We start from the raw sequence: 21387 nt of genomic DNA, 5'->3' as shown, positions 1-21387 counted from the left end.
GTCTTAATCTAATGCAACATCATCAAGGGAGTGACAGCCATAACCTCTGTCACAGGTGCCGTCCGCACTCAAGGGCGTCTACAAGGGTGGGCCTCTCTTACCACAATGAGTTGAATTAGAAATCAATAATAAGAAATGCACATGAAACTTCCATACGCTTGCAAATTAAGAAACATGCTCCTATAAATCAAAAACAACATAATGGAATTATAAATTATTTCAAACATTTCAAATTTTAAATGATAAAAATACTTCATATCAAGCTTGTAGGATGCCGCTAAAACTGAACTTGACCCGAGACTGGTGACCTTGACAGCTCTTTTACACAGGACTGGGGGTAGACTTTCCTTTCAGACACCGTTATTCAGGCTCAGACAAAGCACCGATTCCTTGAACAAAAGTCTTGCGTCTCCATTAAGCATTTCCAAATTATCTATTTAAAATGTAATTTTTCCAAGCAGAAAATTACAAGTGGATTAAATGCGCGAATTACAGGGTTTTGAAATTACAGCCCTTGTTCCGATGGCGCCCACTGCTGGGGCAGGGGTGGCGGGAGCCAGCCAAGCCCTCGCCAGCTCCTGGTTGGGTTTCACAGCGCTTGTGGGTTAAACTGGGACCTCTGTTCTTTAGTCACATCTCAGTGTCTTTATTTTCTTTAATGATTTGGTTTGGACTCTCTCCCTAGAAGAAAGCCCACAAATGCACACAGAGGTGGGAGCTTTGTGCCCCTGGCTTCTCTGGATAGATTCCACCTCTTGACACTTCTGTGCTGTTGGGGCTGTAAGGCAGATGGATGGAGGTGACAGCCTCGGCTCTCTGCAGCTCCACACGAGCCCATGCCTGAGTTGGGTAGGATTACAGTCTGGTTGAGTGATGGACAACCCACATGACAAGAGGTGGATATTTCTCACCTAACAGGTGGTGACCCAGGGCTAGGACTGGGTCAGGGAACCAGGTCTTTGTGGCTTTTTGTTCCCCTGTGTCTGGCCTCTTCGTGGTCCAAGATGGGACTTCAGCCCCAGCCCCTGAATCCACATTCCAGCCAATGGAAGGAGAAGGGGCATGGCCTTTAAAGATACCTTCTGGAAATGCCACTCACCGTCTCCCATTGGCTGTAATCTGGCTGCAAAGGAGGCTGGGGAATGTAGTCTTTATTCTGGTGATTAGCATAGAAGGAGGAAAGCACAGGGTGGGGTGGGGAGGTGAGTGGAGGCCTCTGCCACGTGGACCAGATGGCCATGAGGAGCTGGCCTGGCAATGGCTGCACAGTCCCCTCGAGGTGCATCTTGGTGATGGAGAACCTTGACTCACGTGACACATGCAGGGGACACTGAGCTTTCTAAGGCTTCCCAGCCTGTTCCCAGTATGACAATCACTGTACAGCAGGCTATACCTTAGTGTGGTTAGATTTCAGTTCTCATGGGGGTCAAACCCTGCACACATGGGGAAGGAACAGGTTTCCATTTTTACACCTTGAAGACTTGGCCTGACATTTTATTTCTTAGACTTAAAAATCTCTTGCTGACACCACTTACAAAGCCTAGATTCTTACCAACACACTAGCATGTATGTACTTGTTTCTTTCCCTCATGAGTGAGTTAGCATGTCCAGCAGAAAAGGGACAAATCAATGTGCTCCTGGATGGGGACAGCCAGCCTGGCCAGGTGAACGCCCCTTGTGTGCTGGTGGGCCCCACGCTGTGTTCCGCCAGCCCCTTGAGATGCTGTCCTCACCCATTTTGGACGATCACAGCTTTGTGTCACACTCTTAAACAGAAATGTGCTGGACACAACTGGGATATCATGTGACAGAAATACTGAAAGCAGGGTGATGGAAAGGGATGGGACAGGCCCGTGTCAGAGCAAACACATCCTTGGCATCAGACATAATACACTGGGAGGCAGACGGCATTCTGACGTGTAGAGAGAGCCGACTGTGCACCTCTCCGACTCTGTCCTGGTTGGTAGCTTGAGATTGGCCCTGGTGGGAGTATTTATACCAGAGGAATCGACAACGCTCCCCACTTAGCCAAATGCTAAACATTTAGCACCCCACTAGATAAAGAGGTTCGTTATTTCATCATAAAGAGGGACAATTAAGCCATGAGCTATAATAATCCTGGAGCTTACTACACTTCACAACATGACCTCAAACTATGTAAAATAAAAACGGACAATTGTGGGGGGGAATGGGCACATCCCAGAAGTAGAGAGGGCATCTCACTGCTGTCTCAGAAACTGAGATGGAGCCCGTGGCAATCCCTGCCAGGGAGTGTTCCGTGCGGGCAACAACGTGACAGCCAGGCTGAGCCAGTCTGCCAGTCCCAGCGGGGACCCACGTCCCTGTCCTGGGGCTGTGTCCCCCAGCCTGAGTTGAGCTGTCTCAGGGTGTTGTACTCACATGTGGCCACCAGGGGGAGGCGTTACCTGCAAAAATTCCGCCTCCTGGGGAGGGGCTGACTGCCCGGGGATGACCAAGCCCTCCACCCACCGTGGGCTGCTGCCCACACTGCGCAGCCCTCTCACCCTCTGTTCACTGCAAGACCCACAGTCCCCTGGTTGCCAGGCCACCAGCAGGGTCTCCTCTGGGGGTGCTCCTGCCCCTGGAGCTGGAGAGAGGGAACTTAATCTCCTCTGCTCCTCTGACAGCGCCTGGGGTCTGGATCAGTGGTTGGAAAAGCAAACTTCCCGAAGACCAGTGGGGAACCTGAAAGGTCCAGGTGGCAGGTGGGGACTGGCCAGCTGGGCACAGCAGGCCCCGTCTAAGGGCGTCTGGCAGAGATGTGGGCCCTGGGGCGTGTGTGCCTCAGCTAGTCAAGAGAAGCTTGGAAAGCTGAGTTTTTATAGGAAATCTCTCGGGTAATTTATACAGAGATGTAAACACAGGCTGGACAGCCAGCGTGAGAGCCTGCGGGGTTCGGCTTTCCGGGCTGGGGCGGGGTGCTATTTGTGGGGTCCCGTGCCCGTTAGCCACTGCTTCTCCATCCTCACCTACCAATACCCTCGATGACGGGACCCAAGTCCCGAGCTGCCCTCTGAAGCTTTGTTCTGTCTCCCCACTGGACAGCGGTGGTGCCCACAGCTGTGGACATGGTGCCCCAGGGTGACATGAAGCACCGGTCACCAGCCTGGCCCTACAGCAGGGAGTGACCAGTTCCACCCCCACGTTTGTTTCACTCATTAATAACACTGGAGACAAATCACAGAGTGAAGTGGGGGCCGGGGGGTCCTGGCATCAAGCCGCTCTCACCCTCAGTGCGTGCCAGGGGTGGGGGGGCACTTCAGTCCCCCATTCCTGGGAACACCTGCGCCCACGTGGCTGAAGGCTGGGCTGTTTCCACCTGCCCTCTGTGTGGGTATCGGGACGGGGGCGCCCACGTGCCCCAGGATGATAAAACATGGTCTTCATGAAGTCATGGGGGGTAATGTAGTTTTTGTTTTTTCCTTTTAAGGTAAAATTTTGGCAGTGTGAATCCAGTTCTCAAAAGTCATTCTGGAAACTTCCCTGGTCTATGAATCTCCTGGGTCTGGTGCCCTTGGCTGCGTCCTAACTCAGTTTCCTCATCTCTACAATAGGCAGCAGTCACGTCTCTCACGTAATGCGTGCAGCATGCTGCCTGCCCCCTGGTAGATGCCCCAGGTGGCACCTCTCAGAGGTGACTGAGGCCAGGCATCAGGTATGGCCGGGCACTAGCTGGGCGCCACCTTCCTCTGGGTCAGGTGACCTTGGCCCCTCCCTCTGCTCCACCCTGAGCTTCTGCCCAGTCAGAGGGCGTCTGCAGACGCCTCCCTGTGCCCTGGAAGCCTGGCCAGCAGGCGGAGCCTGCAGAGAGGACCAGCCAGGCGAGAAGGGCGTGTCTCAGGGCTGGGCGTGCAGGCGCGGGGTGAGTCCACCACAGCCCTGCCAGAAATTGTAGCCTGGAGGTGGGGGGTGGTTGGCAGGGCTGGCGTCCATCATAACTTCAGTTTGCACCATGGTTTTCCTCCAAGTGCATTAAAAGTAGAAAGTAATAATATGCAGGTAAATTTACAGAACTTCCATGAAATGGGCACGGCAGGGGTTACAGTCCCTACTTTCCAGATGGGGAAACTGAGGCTCCATGAGGGGGGACCAGCCCAAGATGGCCCAGCAGGTTGGCAGCAGGAGCCTGGCCACCCCCCAAACTGTGCCCTCCAGCACCGAGGAGGGACAAAGGGTCCCATCCACCTCTCCCAGACTCGAGTAGAGCACGATCGATGCCCTGGCTGACCTGCAGCCTGGCCTGGCCAACCCACCGCCTGGCCTGGCCCTCCAGCCACCACCCCTTGTCCAAAGTCCAGGGCGACCGCTGCCCACTTGGCTTGTGACAGTCTTGCAAAGGTGTTTGTCTCTTAGCGCAGGGCCAGGAGAGGTCTCGGCCGCCCAGCTGCTGCCCTGAGGCTGCGGTGACCAGTGTGTCACCCGCCCATGCACCCCACATCGCCCTCTCTGACCCATCCTTCACCCCGTTGAGCAAATACAGCCCTGACTCAGGCTGCTGGGCCAGGCCAGCCGCCGCAGAGCCGCCAGACTGGTGACCCCCTCACACCTCAGGGAAGCCTCGTGCAGGTGGAGCCAGCCTGCCTCTGGGGGATGGGATCCAGGGGAGTGACAGATGGTCTCTGTCCCCATGGTGTGGACTGAAAATGGTGGCAGCACAAGGTCAGGCCAGAGCCCAGGCCACCTTCTCCAAGAAGCCTTCCTGGGTGCCTGCTGGGAGGAAGGGCCTTGCTCAGGAGCAGCCCTGTCATAGCCGCCTCGTCTTCCGGGACCCTGAGCCCCACAAGGGCAGGGACTGCGTGTTCCTCGTCTCTGGGTCTCCCCCAGCACTGCTTTGTATGCAGTAGGTGCTCAGTAAGTGTAGAGGACAGACAGCTAGCAGACAGCTGGACAGCCTGGGTGCGAATAAGGACTGTTATTTGTTGGCTTGTATTTGTCACAGCGGGGCTGCTGCTGTGGTCAGGCTTGTACCTGGCTGGCTGGCTGTTTAATGACCGTAATTTAAATACATTTTCTTGGATACAGCGGGAGGAAGTCCTATCTCACATCAGCACCTGCTCTGAGTCTTTGCATATCCAGAGGTATATGAGGTGTGATCGAAAAAGACGGCAATGTTTAAGTAAAAAAAAAAAAAAATTACAGTAAAAGACACATTGCCATTAATCCCCCTCAAAATACTCCCCCTCACTTCAAACACACTTATCCCATCGTTCTTGCCACTTTCTGAAGCAGCTCTGGAAGTCCTCTTTCGTGAATGTCTTTACTTCATCCTCCAGCGGGCCAATGCTCCGTGTCACACATTGCCTCTGGTATGCGGCAATTTCTGTCCCATAAAAACATGACGGTGTGTCTTCATCCACCTTATTCACCGGATCTGGCACCATGTGACTTCTGGCTCTTCCCCAAAGTCAAAATGACTCAGGACATCGAGACAGCCACGACAGCACAACTAAAGACACTCACGAAAGAGGACTTCCAGAGCTGCTTCAGAAAGCGGCAAGAACAATGGGATAAGTGGTTCAAAGTGAGGGGGTTATTTTGACGGGGGTTAATGGCAATGTGCCTTTTACTGTAATAATTTTAATTTAAACATTCACCATATTTTGGGATCACACCTCATATGTACTATTCTGTCTGCATTTTCTCTGGGCATTTCCTCCAGGCATCTTCTATCTGCGCATAGACAAAATGCCCTAGACCCAGAGTCAGGCGGCAGGCTTCCAGCCTGGCTCCCCCTCTGACTTGCTGTGTGGCCTGAGGCAAGCTGGCTCCCCTCTCTGGGCCCTGGTGCCCCCAACAGTCAAGTGGAGGCAGGGTCTCCCAAGCCACAGAGGGATCCGGGAGTTGTGGGGGGCAGAATGCAGACAGCTCAGGGGCACCAACCCTGGGGGGCCAAGTCAGACTTCTGACCTGCCTCTGAAGGCAGTGAGCACCCCATCGCTGGGGGTGAGCGAGCTGAGGCTGGCCAGACAAGTCTGTGCTGAGGCCTGAGTCTCCTCACCAAGGAGCCCACAGGCGGCCCTGGGGGCTGGCACAGTGCTGCTTACCAGCGCTTCCTGCCCACCTGGGCTGGGCTAAGCTGGCTTGGGGCACGGGGAGCACAGGCAAGTATGGGCAGGTGGGGAGCACGGGTTCGCCACAGGCAGCAAGGCCGTGCCCCGTTTTAGGGGTGAGGAAGTGAGGCCTCCTGCCTGGTCACCCAGGGTTAATGGAGCACAGCCCCTCGCTGCTGCCCTCAGAGCTGCCCACTTGGCTGCTGCCCTGGCTGGCAGGCCTGCGGTGCTGGGCGGTGCGTCCCGCTTGGCGGTGGGTGGCGACAGGGGCTGGCCCTGCAGCCGGGTGGGGGCAGGGGCAGCCCGTTCCGGCTGAGAGCTGCTTAGGAAGGAAGAAGAAGACAGCACCGCCTAGCAGCCACCAGGCCAGGCCCGGCGGACCCTTTGGGGTTAAGAGGTGCTTGGGCTGCTGAGGTACGCCCCTTGGGCGGGGCGCAGGGCTCTCCCCAGTGTGGGCGGGGTTGGGGCAGGCCAGGAACTAGCCGAGACTTCTTCCTACCTCTCACTGCTGTGACCATCGACCATCCGGCTGGGTGGGCAGGACCACAGGTCACTGTGTGGGGGTGGGGGGGACTTGGAGGGCTGGGTACCCTCACTGCCCTTCTTCACAGGGTGAAGGCTGTGCCAGACCCTTTACACCATCAACCCCCCTTCATCCTACAGCTTAGGGGGAGGGCTCCTCTGGGCCCCGGGCTTTACAGGCCAGGTCAAGCCACCACCCATCTGTCTGACCCCAAGCCCTGGGGCATCCTGCGCCCTCACCCCTGGCAACAAATGGCCGCTGGGCCAACTTGGGTGGGAGAGTTGGAGGGGCCAGGGGAGCAGGTTAATGTTGCAGCAGCTGCTTCTAGAAGGCAGGAGGGGCATTGGGCTGCCCCTGCTGGGGCTGTGCCAGCCCCGCCCCCAGCCCATGTGGGAGGGGTGGAACTGGCTGGTGGGTGGGCAAAGGGCACGTGGCAGCTACCCGGGCTGGCAGCCTTGGCATTAGCGCAGCTAGAGGGAGGAGGGAGGCCAGGCGGGTGTGCTGGGCAGCGCTGCGGGCGGGGGGCAGATGCCCGGCCTGGGAAAGTCTTCCTGGCACTCACATGTGGCCAACTTCCCACGGGTAGGACACCACTCTTGGGGGCTCCTGGAAAGTTGAGGAATTTCAAGGACGGAAGGTAAGTTCAGATGTGAGCAGAGGGGTGCACCTCTGTGCCCGGGCCACCACTGCCCGAAGACAGGTGGGCTGTCAGACGGTGGGCACTGGGCCCCACTGTGGAGGGTGGGACAGCGTGTGGCAGTAGGTGAGGCGTCACTCCCACATTCCCCTCCCCCGGACCAGGTCCCATGACATCTGCGGGCCCGCGGTCAGGAGGGGGCAGGAGAGCCTCCAGGCTTGGCCACTATGTGACCTTGGTCACCTTAACGTGCCTCAGTTTCCTTCCCTGTAAACGGGGGACAATAGTCACAGCGATTCAGGGCATTTTGCAATAGCTGAGTGAGAGCGTGTGCTGTGAGCCTGGCCTGTGGAATGCACTTGGAAGTGGAAGTTGCCTTTCTCAATTAATTATTCAATTAGTATCGATCATGAGTGTTCATGTAGGTGGCACGGCCCACCTCCACACCTCGGATCACAGCCCAGTCCCTGTGCTTTTCCTGCTGATCCCAGTGCGGGCCCAGGAGGCCCCTCTGCGGCGTCCTCCCCGTGTTGGCAGGACCCACACCCAGGGACGGCCTCTCCCGCACCATCTGTCCTTAGGAGGCTGGCCCCTGTTATATTCTTATGGATGTTTCTGGCTGGGAGGCTTGAAGGAGGAGGGACGCAAGGTGAGCCCTGCAGGCCACTGGGGGAGCACAAGAGGACAGCAGAGGGGGAGGGCGGCCGGTTACCCAGCCTCTGACCCCAACCCCAGATGCCAGATGGCCTGGACCCCACTGCCTTTCCCCCCTTCTGCCTTGAGGCAAAACAGCTTCTGCCTGGAGTTGAGACGGGGGTCCCCAGGAGGGAGTCCCCAGTGTGGAGGGTTGGGTGTCCCTCTCAGGTGGCCTGCCACCTGCCCTGTGGCTCTTCCTCCACTGAGCACACCGTCTTCCCCTCCTCCCGTCCTCGTGCGCGCGCGCGCGCGCGCGCGCGCGTGTGTGTGTGTGTGTGTGTGTGTGTGTGTGTGTGTGTGTGTGTGTGCAGGGGACTCCAAGCCCTCACCACAGCCTCTGACCCTGTGCTCTCGGGGTTCCTGCCTCCCTCCGTCTCTCCAGATGCCACCACTACCCTGCACCAGGGACTTCCTCAAACACAGACCCGTGGGGGGGGGGGTGTCACAGGGCCCCCACTCTCAGGAAAGTGCCCTGAGCCCTGATGGGGCTCCCAAGGCCAGCGGGTGGGTGCTTACCCCTTCAGCCTTCCCTTTGTCCTCCCAGACTGTCTGTCTGGGTCCTGTGTCCCCCATGACCTGGTCTCCTTCTTGTCCTTAGTTCTCAGCTCCCCTCCGGTCCTCTCTGCCCTCCCACCGGGTAACCCCACGTACCCCAGATCTCATTTTGGTCCCTCCTCTCTGCCTCCCCCTGTGTCCCCGACATCCCCAAGAGCTCCCATGCTCTGTCATAGCCCCATGCACTGTGCACCCCCTGGGCTGGCCAGGATCTTCTGTCCCCCATCATGGTCCCCCCCTGGGCCCAGCCAGGGCCTGATGTGTACAAGGCCCTCAGGCACACACTGGACTAATGCATGCGCGCACACAGGCCGTGGGGCGGCAGCAGGAAAAAGGCCTGGGGGGGGCGGTCACAGCGTGGGGGCACAGTCCCCACAGCATCCAGTCCCCCCTTAGCCAGCCCCGACTATCTCACCAGCTCTCTGTGCTGCTGACACTTGGAGTCCCCATGGCCTTGCTGAGCCGAGCCCTGCGTGTGGCTGGCGCACGCCCTTGCTGGAGCCCTGCCCAGGGCTTGGGGCCGCGCCCCCTGACCAGCAGGGCTGGCTCCACCACTGAGAAGAGCGTGCCGTACCAGCGGACCCTGAAGGGGGCACAGGGCTCCTCGGAGGCGGCCCGAGGCCCAAGCCGGCCCTTGCCCAGCACAGCCAACGTCGTGGTCATCGGCGGGGGCAGCTTGGGGTGCCAGACCCTGTACCACCTGGCCAAGCTGGGCGTGAGCGGGGCCGTGCTGCTGGAGCGGGAGCGTCTGACCTCGGGGACCACCTGGCACACGGCAGGTAGGGCCGGGAGGGCGGGGACTCACTGAGGGCCCAGTTCTGGATTGACAGATAGAGGCCTGTCAGCCGAGCTGAGCGGGAAAGGACACAGGGAAAAAATTCGGGGTCTGCAGGTGAGCAGGTTGGGGGCCCTGCTTGTCCCTAAGCCTCTGAAGAACTGTGGTGGGAGGAGGGCGCAGACACACCCTGTGGAACCCCAGAGGGCGAAGCTGAGATCGGCGCTGGGAGCCAGGCTACTGCCTGTTCAGTGAGCAGAAGCCCCTTACTGGACAGAGCCACCTGCGGTGAGGGGCGTCCACGGGGCGTGGAGGATGGACGGGGAAGGGACCATCACGGTGCTGCAGAGTGGGGTCCTCCAGGGGCATCAGTCGTGTCCACGATTCTCATCCTTCTAACCAACCAGTGGGCATATATGAAGCGCCTACTGTGTGCATGGCTCCAGGGTAGCCGAGCTTCTGCCTTAACCCTGGGTTAAGTTCACCAGTTTCCGTGGGGTAAACACTCCCGCTTTGGCCAATATCATGCTAGCAGCATGAGGTCACTGAACATGGGCTAGGGAAGAGTTCGAGCATCACCCATGCCCTGTCTCCGCTGGGCCACACAGCCTCCCCCCTCCGTCACAGGCCTCACCCCTGGCCTCCCGCTTCCCGGGCTGCTCTGAAGGGAGCAGCTTTGTTGGTGAAGGGCCGTCTTTGGGTAAAATAATCCCTCTAGCCTCATAGGGCTGCCCAGTCACCCTGTGACAGCTCAGTCCAGGGCTTGGCATATAGTAGGTGCGTGATAAAGCGAGCCTTTGCTATTGTCACTCTCTGAACTGCCCAACGGCTGGGAGGCCTGCCCTGTTATAAAACTCAGCCTGGACCCTGTCGCTTCCTGCTCATCGGGGCTGCCCACGGCCGGCAGAGAAGGACCCGGGCGCTGCCTGAGATTCAGGGGCCTTGGGCTTCTTCGGTGGGTGGGGGTGCACCGTCATGCTGTGACTGATGTGCCCCGCTCCTCCCCGCCAGGCCTGCTGTGGCAGCTGAGGCCCAGCGACGTGGAGGTGGAGCTGCTGGCCCACACGAGGCGCGTGGTCAGCCATGACCTGGAGGAGGAGACGGGGCTGCACACGGGCTGGATACAGAACGGGGGCCTGTTTATCGCGTCCAACCGGCAGCGTCTGGACGAGTACAAGAGGCTCATGTCGGTGGGTATTCCCCCGCCAGAGCTAGAGGGGATCAAGGGGGTGGGTGCGCCCCCTGCTTGTGGGAGGTGGGGCAGCATGGTGCAGGGAAGACCCCTGACAGATCTGGGTTCAAACCCTGGAAATGCCCTTGCTGGCTGGGTCGCCTGGGATGAGTGCCTTTGTCTCTCTGAGCCGCGGCATTTTTGCCTTTAAAATGGGACCATATTGCAGAGCACAGGGTGCCGAGCCTCGGAGGCAGGCAAGGCCCCATCAGCGGGAGTTACCATCATGTGTGGTGCTCACAGATACAAGACGAATAATGACACTGCACCACCCAGGAGGCTTTGACTGCCCTTGGACAGGACTTAGGGAGCCCGGTTGTGGGGGAGACGGGGGAGAAAGACTTGGAGGGCTCTGCATTGGGGTGGACCACTGCTTTCTAACCGGAACAGCCAGCCTGGACCCCAGATTCCAGGGCATAGCTGAGACAAGCTCCTCCAGCAATTCACCCCTTATTGAGCGCTGACTGAATACCGGCTCAGGGCCCCGTGAGCAGGGCCGGCTGCGTGGCCAGCAGAGGCTCACTGTCACAGGGACGCTGAGCTCCCCTGGGTGCTCAGGCTAGAAGCCGGGGCAGCCGGCTTCCTTAGAACAGGCCTGGCTCTCTGGGATTAGGAAGTGGCCCATTCTGCCTCCTGCTCCCCCTTAGCTCGCTCATCAGCGGGGATAGAGGTGGCCCGAAGGAAGCCCCCAGCCCACCTTTCAGCTCAAGTGCCCATGCTGCTGAGTGAACTCTCACCACTTTCCATTCACAATTCTCAGAGAATCTGATTGGCTCAGCTCATCTCTAATTGGGTGGAGCCTGTCCTGATTGGCAATGCCTGGGGACACGATGGGCTGTGCTGGGGCCAATCAAATGTGATGAGTCAGAGGCCTGGGACAGAGGATCTCACTGGTGTCTGTCTGGGGAGCAGGTTTGACTAGAGAAGCCCCAAATATTAGACCTGTGGGGGTTATTTTTATTTATTTTATATAATAAGCCCTTATGTGCCAGGGACTGGTGTAAGCTCTTCAGACGTGTCAACCACATAAGCCATTATCAGCCTCATTCACCCAGGGGATGCCAAACCGCTTGCCCCAGGTCACACTGCTAGTGTCAGCTGGATCGGGAAAGGCAGGCGAGCCCCAGAACCTACTCCTGAGAATCACACCATGCCCCTTACCCTTCTGTGGAGCTGGCACAAAGGACCAGGGCTGCAGGGCCGTGGTGACCCGCCAAGGCTTCCTGGAGGACGCCCGGCCCCAGCGGAACTTTGGAGGCCCAGACGGGGAGGCCGTCGATCCCCAAGGTCTCAGTTACTTTCTTCCGGGTCCCTTAGCTGGGCAAGGCCTATGGCGTGGAGTCCCACGTGCTGAGCCCGGCAGAGACCAAGGCACTGTATCCGCTGATGAACGTGGACGACCTCTACGGGACCCTGTATGTGCCACATGATGGTACCATGGACCCCGCCGGCACCTGCACCACCCTCACCAGGGCCGCCACCGCCCGCGGAGCACAGGTACCAATGGCCACTGGGCCCTGAGCTCCCTGTTCCCGGCCTGCGAACCCAGAGGGCAGAAGGCCAGTGAACAGGTGCCCCTCTCCACGTGCTGTGACCTTGGGGCAGGTGGGCCCTCTCTGAGGCTCCTGATCTGCTCCTGCAAAGGTGGGCGGTGCCTCAGTCTGTCTGCAGAGTCAGCTGCCTCCTTCTCTGAGGTTCTGGCCCCACCGGACAAGTGACTCCTCTCAAAATCTTTCCTTGTAGTTTTTATCTTCTTTTGTCTCAAAGACACATAATTGTAGAAAAAATTAGAAAAGACAAATAAGCCAAGAAGAAGATATAACATCACCCCAAGGTAACAAGTGTTGACATTTTAGTTTTACTCCAAATACATTTTCTGCGAAAACGGATATGCTCCTGTGTGTACAAACAGAACCAAACTACACTGTGATGTGACCTTTTTACCAAACAGTAGGCTGCAAACATCTTTTCGTAAATGAGCCTTGATTTTTTTTTCTTTTACGTCTATTTCTAAAAAGGAGTCACTGTATTGGGGACAAGTTCTCCAAATCAAGGAATGTATGCATTTAGTTTCCGGCTCTGTGATCACATTATTTCCCCGGTCGTGTCACATAAAGCCTGTCCTAGAAGAAGCAGAGGTCTCAGGCCCCATCAGGATGGGGTGCTGAGAGGGTGGGTGGTCAGCACCCTCAAAAGGAGCAGCTTCTCTCACGCCCAGGTCATTGAGAACTGCCCAGTGACGGGCATCCGTGTGCGGACAGATGACTTTGGGGTGCGGCGGGTCGCAGCTGTGGAGACAGAGCATGGCTCCATCCAGACACCCTGCGTGGTCAACTGTGCAGGTGGGAATGGCATTTCTCCTAGCTTCCCAGTGGCTCTGCTGGCAGCTCCCTAATCCTGGCCGTTCTCTGGGGTGACTGACCTGGGAGAATCACCACCAAGGTGGACAGGCCTGTAGAGGCACCTCATGCTCCCCTAGCTGGCTGCCCCCAGCAGGTGCCACAGAGCTGACCTGCCGTGCTCTATCTGCAGGAGTGTGGGCGGGCACTGTGGGCCGGATGGCTGGAGTCAAGGTCCCGCTGGTGGCCATGCACCATGCCTACGTCGTCACCGAGCGCATCGAGGGGATCCAGGTAAGTGACCAGCCCCAGGCAGCATGTCAGCTGTGGGGGGCTGGGAGCTGGCCCTGAACCCCGGCACTAACAGGCGGTGTGACCGTGTGCGTCCCCTCACTACCCTGGGCCTCGGCCGCCTCGTCTGTGCAGTGGGCACCAAGACACTGGGTACTCTGGGTGGCGTGACTTCAGAGCTGTATCCCGGTGCTGCCAACCCCCTGGCCTTCGGGGCACAGCTTCTTGTTGATGCCCAAACCTGCCCTGCCCCGTGCAGCCACCCCAGCTTTTTCCCACGTTCTGTGCCCCAGGCGTTTCGGGGAACCCACATATTAGCGTGCTCCCAAGTATGCACCGATTCCCGGCCCTGGATGTACCTCCTCCAAGGGAGGCAGCAGCGGCCTGTGCACCCCTGCCCTCTGCCCTCTGCCCTCTCCTCCCCTCCATCAGCTCTGGTGGTGGCTAGTAGCTTCCTGTCACCTTGTCATTCACTTCTCCTCTTTCTCTCCATCCCTTCCTCATCCCTCCATGCATTCCCCATCCACCCTTCCCTCCATCCCTCCATCCACTTATTATCCCTCCATTAATTTCCCTCCCTCTTTCCATGTTGCCATCCTTCCACTCATTCATACTTCCTTTGATCCCTCTCTCCATCTAGCTCTCCATCTATCCATCCGTTTATCCCTCCCTCCCTCCCTCTCTGTACCCACCCATCTCTCCATCATCTATGCGTTTCTTATTCCATCTCTCCCCCAGCAGACACTGGTTGGATAAGCTCTGTGTCCCAGGCCCTATTCTAGAAGCTGGGGCTGTGATGAGACAGGGGCCGAGGTTTTGTCTGGGTGGAGCTGGGGAGAAGGTGCAGGCACACGGACAAGCAGCCCCAGAGCAGGCCGACCGGGCCCTGGAAGGACCCCCATCAGTGGACCAGGGGGGCTCCCTGTGGGTGCCATGTCTGCAGGGTCTTCTGAAGTATCTGAAGGGTGGCAGAGCAGGGACGAGGCGGGAAGGCGAGGAGAGCAGCTGGACCTGCAGGCAGTTCAGCGTCGTGGGCGGGGCGGAGGGGACGCGGATGGGGCGGGTATGCGATGAGACCACCCTTGTTTAGGGTCAGGCCTCAGCAAAGAGGGTCCTGGAAGCCTTACCCTGCCCTGGCCGAGCCTGGCTTCCCTCACCAGGGACAGACCGGGCTGGCTGCTCGGCGGGCCGCGGTGGAGGAGAGAGTGAGAGCTGGAATGGGGGACCGGGGTCCCCACCCGATCCTGCTGCTCCTCTTGACACAGGGTTTCCCGGGTTCACCACGAGCTTACTGGAATCCCTCACATGCCTCCCGGGGGTTTCTGTGTGCCGGGAACAGAGACAGATCACTGCAGCCAGTGGCAGGCCGCGCCTGTGGCCCCGGTTCTGTGGGGAGAGCTCCCGGGTGGCCTCCAGGGGTCGCCCTCAGGCTGCCGTGGGCTTGGGAGGGCTGAGCGAAAGCTGGAGTCAGGCTGAGGGGCGGGGCAGGGGCTGTGTCCTGGGGAAGAGGACCCCAGGGCGTCCATAGAGCCAGGGCCGCGGCCTGTCTCTTCACGGGCTGTGCCTCCTGAGGCCTGACGTGGCGGCACCTTCCAGGCAGAGGCCAGGCAGACCCGCTAGGACCGCTCCGTGACTCTCAAAGTCAGAGTCAAGCTGGGGTCACTCACGTTACTCACAAACACTGCCCGCACACAGGGACGCTGTGTGCTGCTGGGAGCTCCAGGCTGCACCAGCCCCAAGAGCTCTGAGACACTTTGAAGGAGAAAAGAGGAGCTATGTGGCTGGGAGGGAGTTACAAACGCTCCCTTCCACCATGCTGGCCCAGTGGGGGAGTCTGGAAGGCCAGCCTCACCGGGGGCCACCCCTGCGCAGTAAGAATCTAGGAGAGGAGAGAGCCTCTGGCCCTGACCTCCCACCAGTGTGGTCTCACCCCTTGGCAGGTTGGAAACGGGGGCTCGGAGGTATGTGCTGGGAGGTCCGACGCCAGGCCTGTCCCCAGGGCGCAGGCCACCTGCCCACCCGTCCACTTCTGGTCGGGAAGTTCCTTGGGCTTAGCAGCCTTGCACCTTAGGACACTCTGTGCCCAGACCTGAGCCTCAAGCTATCAGGGGTCCTGGGGTCCCCGCTGGCCGGTGAGGGCTTAGGGCTTGAAGCTTGTGGTCTTTATCTTTCTTCTTGGGCGGCCCGAGGGCTGTGCTGCCCCAAGGGCCCCCAATACTGAGGAGCTGTGCCGGTCTTGGGTTCTAGCCGGGCACAGCCCCAAATCCTCCGTGTCCTTGTCCCTTCCCTCTCTGGGCCTGGCCTCTGCGTCCGTCCAAAGCGGTGGCCGCGTGGTCTCCCACGGTTTCTCATTCCCACCATCCTCCGCGTGCTTGGACAGAAGCTGCGCTGCTGGGGCGCAGAGCGATGGAACAGACCCAGGCTTGGGGGCTGCCTCCTGATCCTCCATTACCCAACCCGGGCAAGTCAAGGGACCCCCTGAGCCTCAGTTTCATTTTCTGCAACAAGGGTAAAAAGTGTACCTACCGCGCGGGGCTGTGCTGAGGGAGGAACCGAGTGATGGGGCTGAAGGCTGAGCGTGGTGCCTGGCACGCAGCAGGTGCTCATTACGTGGCAGCTGTGGTGAGGGGCATGGGGTGGTCCAGCCAGCTGGTGCTTCAGAGGAGGAGACCAGGATAGGCTGGAGCCATCAGGTGGCTTCCTGGAGGAAGCAGCCGGCAGGGTTTAGACGGCGTCGGGGGCAGGAGAGGCAGATGGTTGGGAGGCTGGGGTGTCAGTGGGACCAGGGTCATCCCTGTAGGGTGGGCTGCTCTGTGGAGAGGACTGTGAGGGTGCCCAGTGGGCACCGTGGGTCTGAGCTGAGCATGTGCTGGGCCCTCCTGGGAACACCCATCCTGCTGGAAGAAAAGTCAGGGGCTTCCCTGGCCACCAGGTGTCCCCATCGTCCTGCTCGATGGAGCTTGGGTGTAGTGACAATAGAGGTGATGATGTCACTGTCATTATTTCTGAAGGGCTCAGTCTCCGAGGACTTCCCACGTGCCTCCTGACGACAGCCCCTCCGGGCAGGCGTTCTTACTCCAATCCCACGGAGGAGGCGGACAGCTGGGAGGCTGCGGTGGGAGGGAGGGGCACCGGCCAGGTTAGCCCTTCCAGCCCCACCTGTCCTGGGAGATGGCGCAGAGCAGTCGCACCCACATGTCCGTCTCCAGGGCAGGGGTACGCGAGAGAGGGGTTGAGAGAAGGCAGCTCCTCCAGGGCTGAGGGCCGCAGTGGAGGTGGGCTCCCCCGCTCCTGCTGGCTCTCTGAAAAGATTTGGTTTGGCTTGGTTGGTTTGTTGATTGGTTAAATCGGTCAGGGCCTGCCATATAGTGACAATATAAATACTGTTAACTCCTGAGCAAATAGTGTCCAACTTTTTGTGTTTCCTGGAATTATAGTTTTTCTCCTCTAGTTGCTCAGTTTTCTATGTTAACTGTTACTAATTCTTCTATCTATCTATCATCTACCTTTCTATCTAACCTTCTCTTCATTCCCCAACCCCAAACCCATTATCAGTCTCTCCCCATTTGCCGCCCCACCCCCAACCTTTGATAATCACTAACCTGATTTCCGTCTCTATGGATTTTCCAATTCCAGACATTTTATAAAATGGGGTCATACCGTATGTGACCTTTGGTGCCTGGCTTCTTTTACTCAGCATGACGCTTTCAAGGTTCATCCACGTGGTACATGTAAGAAGATTTCGTTCCTTTTTGTGTCGGAACAGTATTCTATTGTGTACCACGTTTTATTGGTCCATCCGTTGATGGACATTGGAGTGGTTTTGCCTACTATAAATAGGGCTGCTACGAACGTTCAGTCTTTGTGTGGACATACTCATATGTCTTCATCTCTCCTGGGTAGATACCTAGCAGGGGAGAGGCTGAGTCAGATAGTAACTCTATATTTAACTTTTTGAGGTAGCGTCAGACTATCTCAAAACAGCTGCACTGTTTTACATCCCCCCAGCCGTGTGTGGGGTTCTGACGTCCTCACCAGCACTCGTCACTGTCTGAGTCCAGCCAGCCCAGTGGGGTGAAGCGGTGTCTCACTGCAGTTTTCATTTGCGTTCCCCTGATGACTAATGGTGTTGAGCACCTTTCCATGTGCTTATTGGACATTTGTATGTCTTCTTTGGAGCAATGTCTGTTGAGTCCTTGGCTTGTTTTTAAATCGAGTTATGTGTCTTTTTATTGAGTTATAAGAGTCCTTCCAATTTTCCGGACATAAGACCCTTCTCAGATTTACGATTTGCAACTATTTTCTCCCATTCTGTGGGTTGTCCTTTTACTTCCTTGATTGTATTGTTGGCAGCATAAAATTTCTTAATTTTTTTTTTTTTTTTTTAGATTTTACTGGGGAATTGAGGGAGGAAAACAGCGTTGGGGAATCGGGGGAGGGGAACAGACGAGTTGCTGTCCTTTTGTTCTTCAGTCTAGTTGTGGAGGACGTCGCTTTACTGGCCCATGTTGATATTATCATTGCGCTCTTCCCAGGTGAGGCAGATTGGTCACCGACCATTGGACGGCCGCTCACGGCGGCTCTTGGCAGCTCACGCCAGCTGCCAGCCACTCACGGTAGCTCACAGCAGCCCACTGCAGCCTATGTTGTCGCCAGCGACTCACAGCAGCCCAGCTCCAGGTTGAGCTGTTGTTCACCATCTTAGCTGTAGAGGGTGCAGCGTCACTGGCCCTCATGTGGGATCCAAACCGGGGCCCTGCTGCTCAGAGCTGGTGTCCCAAGCCAGCTTTTAACCAATGTGCCACTCGGCTGGCCCCAAAAGTTCTTAATTTTGGTGACGTACAACTGATGTGTATTTCTTTTGTCCTTTGTGCTTTTGGTGTCATGCTTAAGAAGGCGTTTCCTAACCCAAGGTCACGAAGTTTTACTCCTATATTTTGTTCTAAGACCTTTATAGGTTTAGTTCTTATACTTCGGTCTGTGGTCCACTTTGATTATGTTCTGTGTACGGTGTGAGAAAGGAATCCAGCTTCTTTCTTTCTTTCGCACGTGGATACCCAGCTGTCCCAGCACCGTTTGTTGAAGAGTCTTCTCTCCCCCACTGGATCGCCTGGGCCCCCTTGTTGAAAATCAATTAAGCATAAATGTGAAGGTTTACTTCTGACCCTCAATTCTACCCCTCGGACCTACATGTCCGTCCTTAGGTTTTACCACTCCGTCTGGATTACAGTAGCTTTGTAGTGAGTTTTGAAATCAGGAAGTGTAAATCCTCCATATTTGTTCTTCATTTTTAAGATTGATTTGAATATCCTGGGCCCCTTGCATTTCCATATGAATGTTAGGGTCAGCTTGTCAATCTGCCAAGAAGCCAGCTGAGACTTCGATAGAGATTGTGTTGACTCTGTAGATCATTTTGGGGAGTGCTTTCACCTTAACAGCAGTCTTTGTTTTGTAAACATGGCATGTCTTTTCACTTAAGTCTTTAATTTCTTTCAAAAATATTTTCTAGTTTTTAAAGTATGAGTTTTGCATTTGTTTTGTTAAATTTACCTATTTAGTAAGCTTTAACAAAATTATTTTTGGTGTGTAAATGGAATTATTTTCTTAATTTCATGTTTGATTGTTCACTGCTAGTGCATAGAAATACAACAGTTTTTGGTTGCTTTCTTATATATCGACCTTGTATCCTGAAACCTGTTGAACTATTTTTTTAGCTGTCATAGTTTTTTAGTGGGTTCTTTAGGATTTTTCTATATGCAAAATCATGTCATCTGCAAATAGAGGTAGTTTTACTTCTTCTCCAACCTGGATATCTTTCATATTTTTCTTTGGGCCTAATTGCCCTGGCTAGGACCTCCAGTGCCATGTTGAGTAGAAGTGGTGAGAGTGGGCAGCCTTCTCTTGGCCTGATCTTAGAGGAAAAGCTGCAGACAAGTCTGTGTTACCTGTGGGTGTTTCTGAGATACCCTTTATCAGGAAGTTCCCTTCTATCCTTAGGTTGTTGAGTGTTTTATCATGAAAGGTGTTGGGTTCTGTCCAGTGTTTTTCTGCCTCTGTTGCGATGATGAGCGGTTTTGTCCTTTGTTGATGTGTTGTTGTATTACACAGCTTGATTTTGAGATGTTAAACCAACCTTGCATTCCTGGAATAAATCCCATCTGGTCATGGTGTATCATCCTTTTTACATGTTGCTGGATTCAGTTTGCTAGCATTTTGTAGAAGATATTTACATCGATAGTCATAACTGTTGCGATTTTCCACAAGACATTTCAATAGATCTGCCAAACACCTATTATTATTTCCTGCATTCTCGTACACATCAGAGAACTCACACAAAGTCTGTGAGTCCCTGTTCCCTCTCCTGGAGGTCTCTGCCCACTGCCTTCTGATGTCCATTTGGACTGATGGCCTCTCAGCCGCTGCTCAGCTGTTACCCTGGGACCTTAGCCACCCCTATTCTGCTGGGGCTGCTGCTCTCTGGACCCATGACATGCTGTCTGGTCATTTTCTGAGAAGGGGCACATGAAGTAAATGCTTCTGTGTCCATGAATGTCTGAAAAAAAAAATCTTTATTATGTCCTTACACTTGATCGGTGGATTGACTAGGTCTAGAATTCTGCATTTAAAATAGTTTTCTGTCAGAGTTTTGAAGACTTGGCTCCAGGCCTCCCAGCCTCCAGAACTGTGGTTCCTTTGTTTAGGACCCACCTGTTCACCTCGTGTTTTCTGACATTTGACCCCAATGTGGCCTCGGTGCAAGCCTGGTCCATTCACGGGGCTTGGTGGCACTTGTGGCCCTTCAATATGGAGGTTCATAATTTTCAATCAGAGAAATCGTCTTGGATTATTGCTTCGATGTTTCCTTCTGCCACATTTTCTCTTCCTGGAACCCCTGTAAGGTGGACGTTGGACCTTCAGGATTGACTTTGATTTCCTTTTTTTTTTGGTTCCTGATTTCAATTTCTTCATCTTTTTTAGCCTGATATCTGGAAGATGGTCTTGGCCTTATCTGACCCTTCTGTTGAACTTTTCGTTTTGATGGTCATATTTCATGTAAAGATGTCTTCCTTGATCTGGGATTGATCCTTTTCCATAGCGCCCTGTCTTACGGACCTACTCTTCTCAGGTCTCTGAAGTCCTCAGGGTGGTTTCACTTTCTGCAGGCTGCCTGGAAGGTTGGAGGGGAGGCGAGGAGAGCCTCTTGCAGGGGGTTGAGGGGCAAGCCCTCTTCTTTGGTGAGGGACCCCAGTGTCAGCGTCTTGAGCCTTCCTCAGGCCGCTCAGTGTCTCCACAGAGGAGTCTCCGACCTGCTGGTGGCGGGGGTGGTGGGGAGGCAGCCCACTCCTCACCTCCCCCCACACACCCCCGCCGCCAGCCTGGAGCCTCTGGGGGTCCACTTCTCCAGAGACAGACCTCAGGGCTCCTGCAGGGCAGGGCCAGGCCCTGGGCTGCACGGGGTGGGGATGGGTCCAGCTGCTATGAAGAGACCCTCGCTCATCTTCCTGTTCACATAAATGCACACGCACACACATTCTCTTGCACTCACACACCCATGCGCACGTGTGCACGTGCGTGTGCGTACACACACGTACTCTGCCTATCACCCCCATGCAGAGGGTTGCCACAGGCTCGGCTTCTCTGCAGATTGGAGGGGACAGAGGGTGGCACACTGGCCTGACTTGTTCAGTCTCCCTTCCTCCAAACCCAAGCGATGGCAACGCCCTCATCCGTGCACTCTGCACCCTCCAGCGTTGGTTGAGACCTCGCCGTCTGCGGTTGTCTCCCCTGCCCTCTTACCTTTGTGGATTATACCTTCTTTTTCCTCCCTCCTTCCTTCCCTCCCTTCCTCCCTCCTTACCTCTTTGCTGCTATTTTATGGATTTAGGGGAAGGAGAGCCTTGAAAGGGCCTGGTTTGTCCACTGTGTAACCCGAGGCCTGGGTCCACTCTGTCCTCAGCGTCCTACAGCAAAGAGGATGTGGGTGGGCCCACGGTGGGCCCGGGAGCCCTGGCGGAGCGCCAGGCCCACTGCCTAGCCTTGGCTGACCCTGAGCCTCTCTGCTCTGCCTTCCAGAATATGCCCAACGTCCGCGATCATGACGCCTCGGTCTACCTCCGCCTCCAAGGGGACGCCTTGTCTGTGGGTGGCTACGAGGCCAACCCCATCTTCTGGGAGGAGGTGAGGCATGGAGGGAGTGAGGCAGGGCCTGGGGGCTGCATCTCAGTGTGGAGAAGCCTTCTTCCAGACAGCCCACCCCCTGAAACTCCTT

General features: G+C 56.3%; 1 protein-coding gene across 5 annotated transcripts in view; it reads left to right on the top strand.

Moving 5' to 3' along the window:
- Window positions 1–6409: 6409 nt before the first annotated feature.
- The window catches only part of SARDH (sarcosine dehydrogenase), a 61474-nt gene continuing 46496 nt past the window's right edge, over window positions 6410–21387 (top strand). Inside the window, exons 1-9 of one of the 5 annotated variants that reach the window (XM_019639520.1) lie at window positions 6606–6620; window positions 7181–7231; window positions 7813–7880; window positions 8901–9261; window positions 10269–10447; window positions 11806–11985; window positions 12707–12830; window positions 13021–13121; window positions 21192–21296. In XM_019639520.1, the coding sequence (XP_019495065.1) occupies window positions 8931–9261; window positions 10269–10447; window positions 11806–11985; window positions 12707–12830; window positions 13021–13121; window positions 21192–21296 (1020 nt within the window). In that variant the 5' untranslated portion in view covers window positions 6606–6620; window positions 7181–7231; window positions 7813–7880; window positions 8901–8930. Of the gene's footprint in view, window positions 6486–6549; window positions 6621–7180; window positions 7232–7812; window positions 7881–8900; window positions 9262–9420; window positions 9546–10268; window positions 10448–11805; window positions 11986–12706; window positions 12831–13020; window positions 13122–21191; window positions 21297–21387 lie in introns of those variants that run through there. The other 4 variants (XM_019639551.1, XM_019639540.1, XM_019639531.1 and 1 more) reach the window with 4 other exon arrangements.

Source organism: Hipposideros armiger, unplaced genomic scaffold, assembly GCF_001890085.2.
Source record: "Hipposideros armiger isolate ML-2016 unplaced genomic scaffold, ASM189008v1 scaffold_3, whole genome shotgun sequence".
NCBI classification, from domain to species: Eukaryota; Metazoa; Chordata; class Mammalia; order Chiroptera; family Hipposideridae; genus Hipposideros; species Hipposideros armiger.
This window is presented reverse-complemented; position numbering and strand designations above follow the sequence as displayed.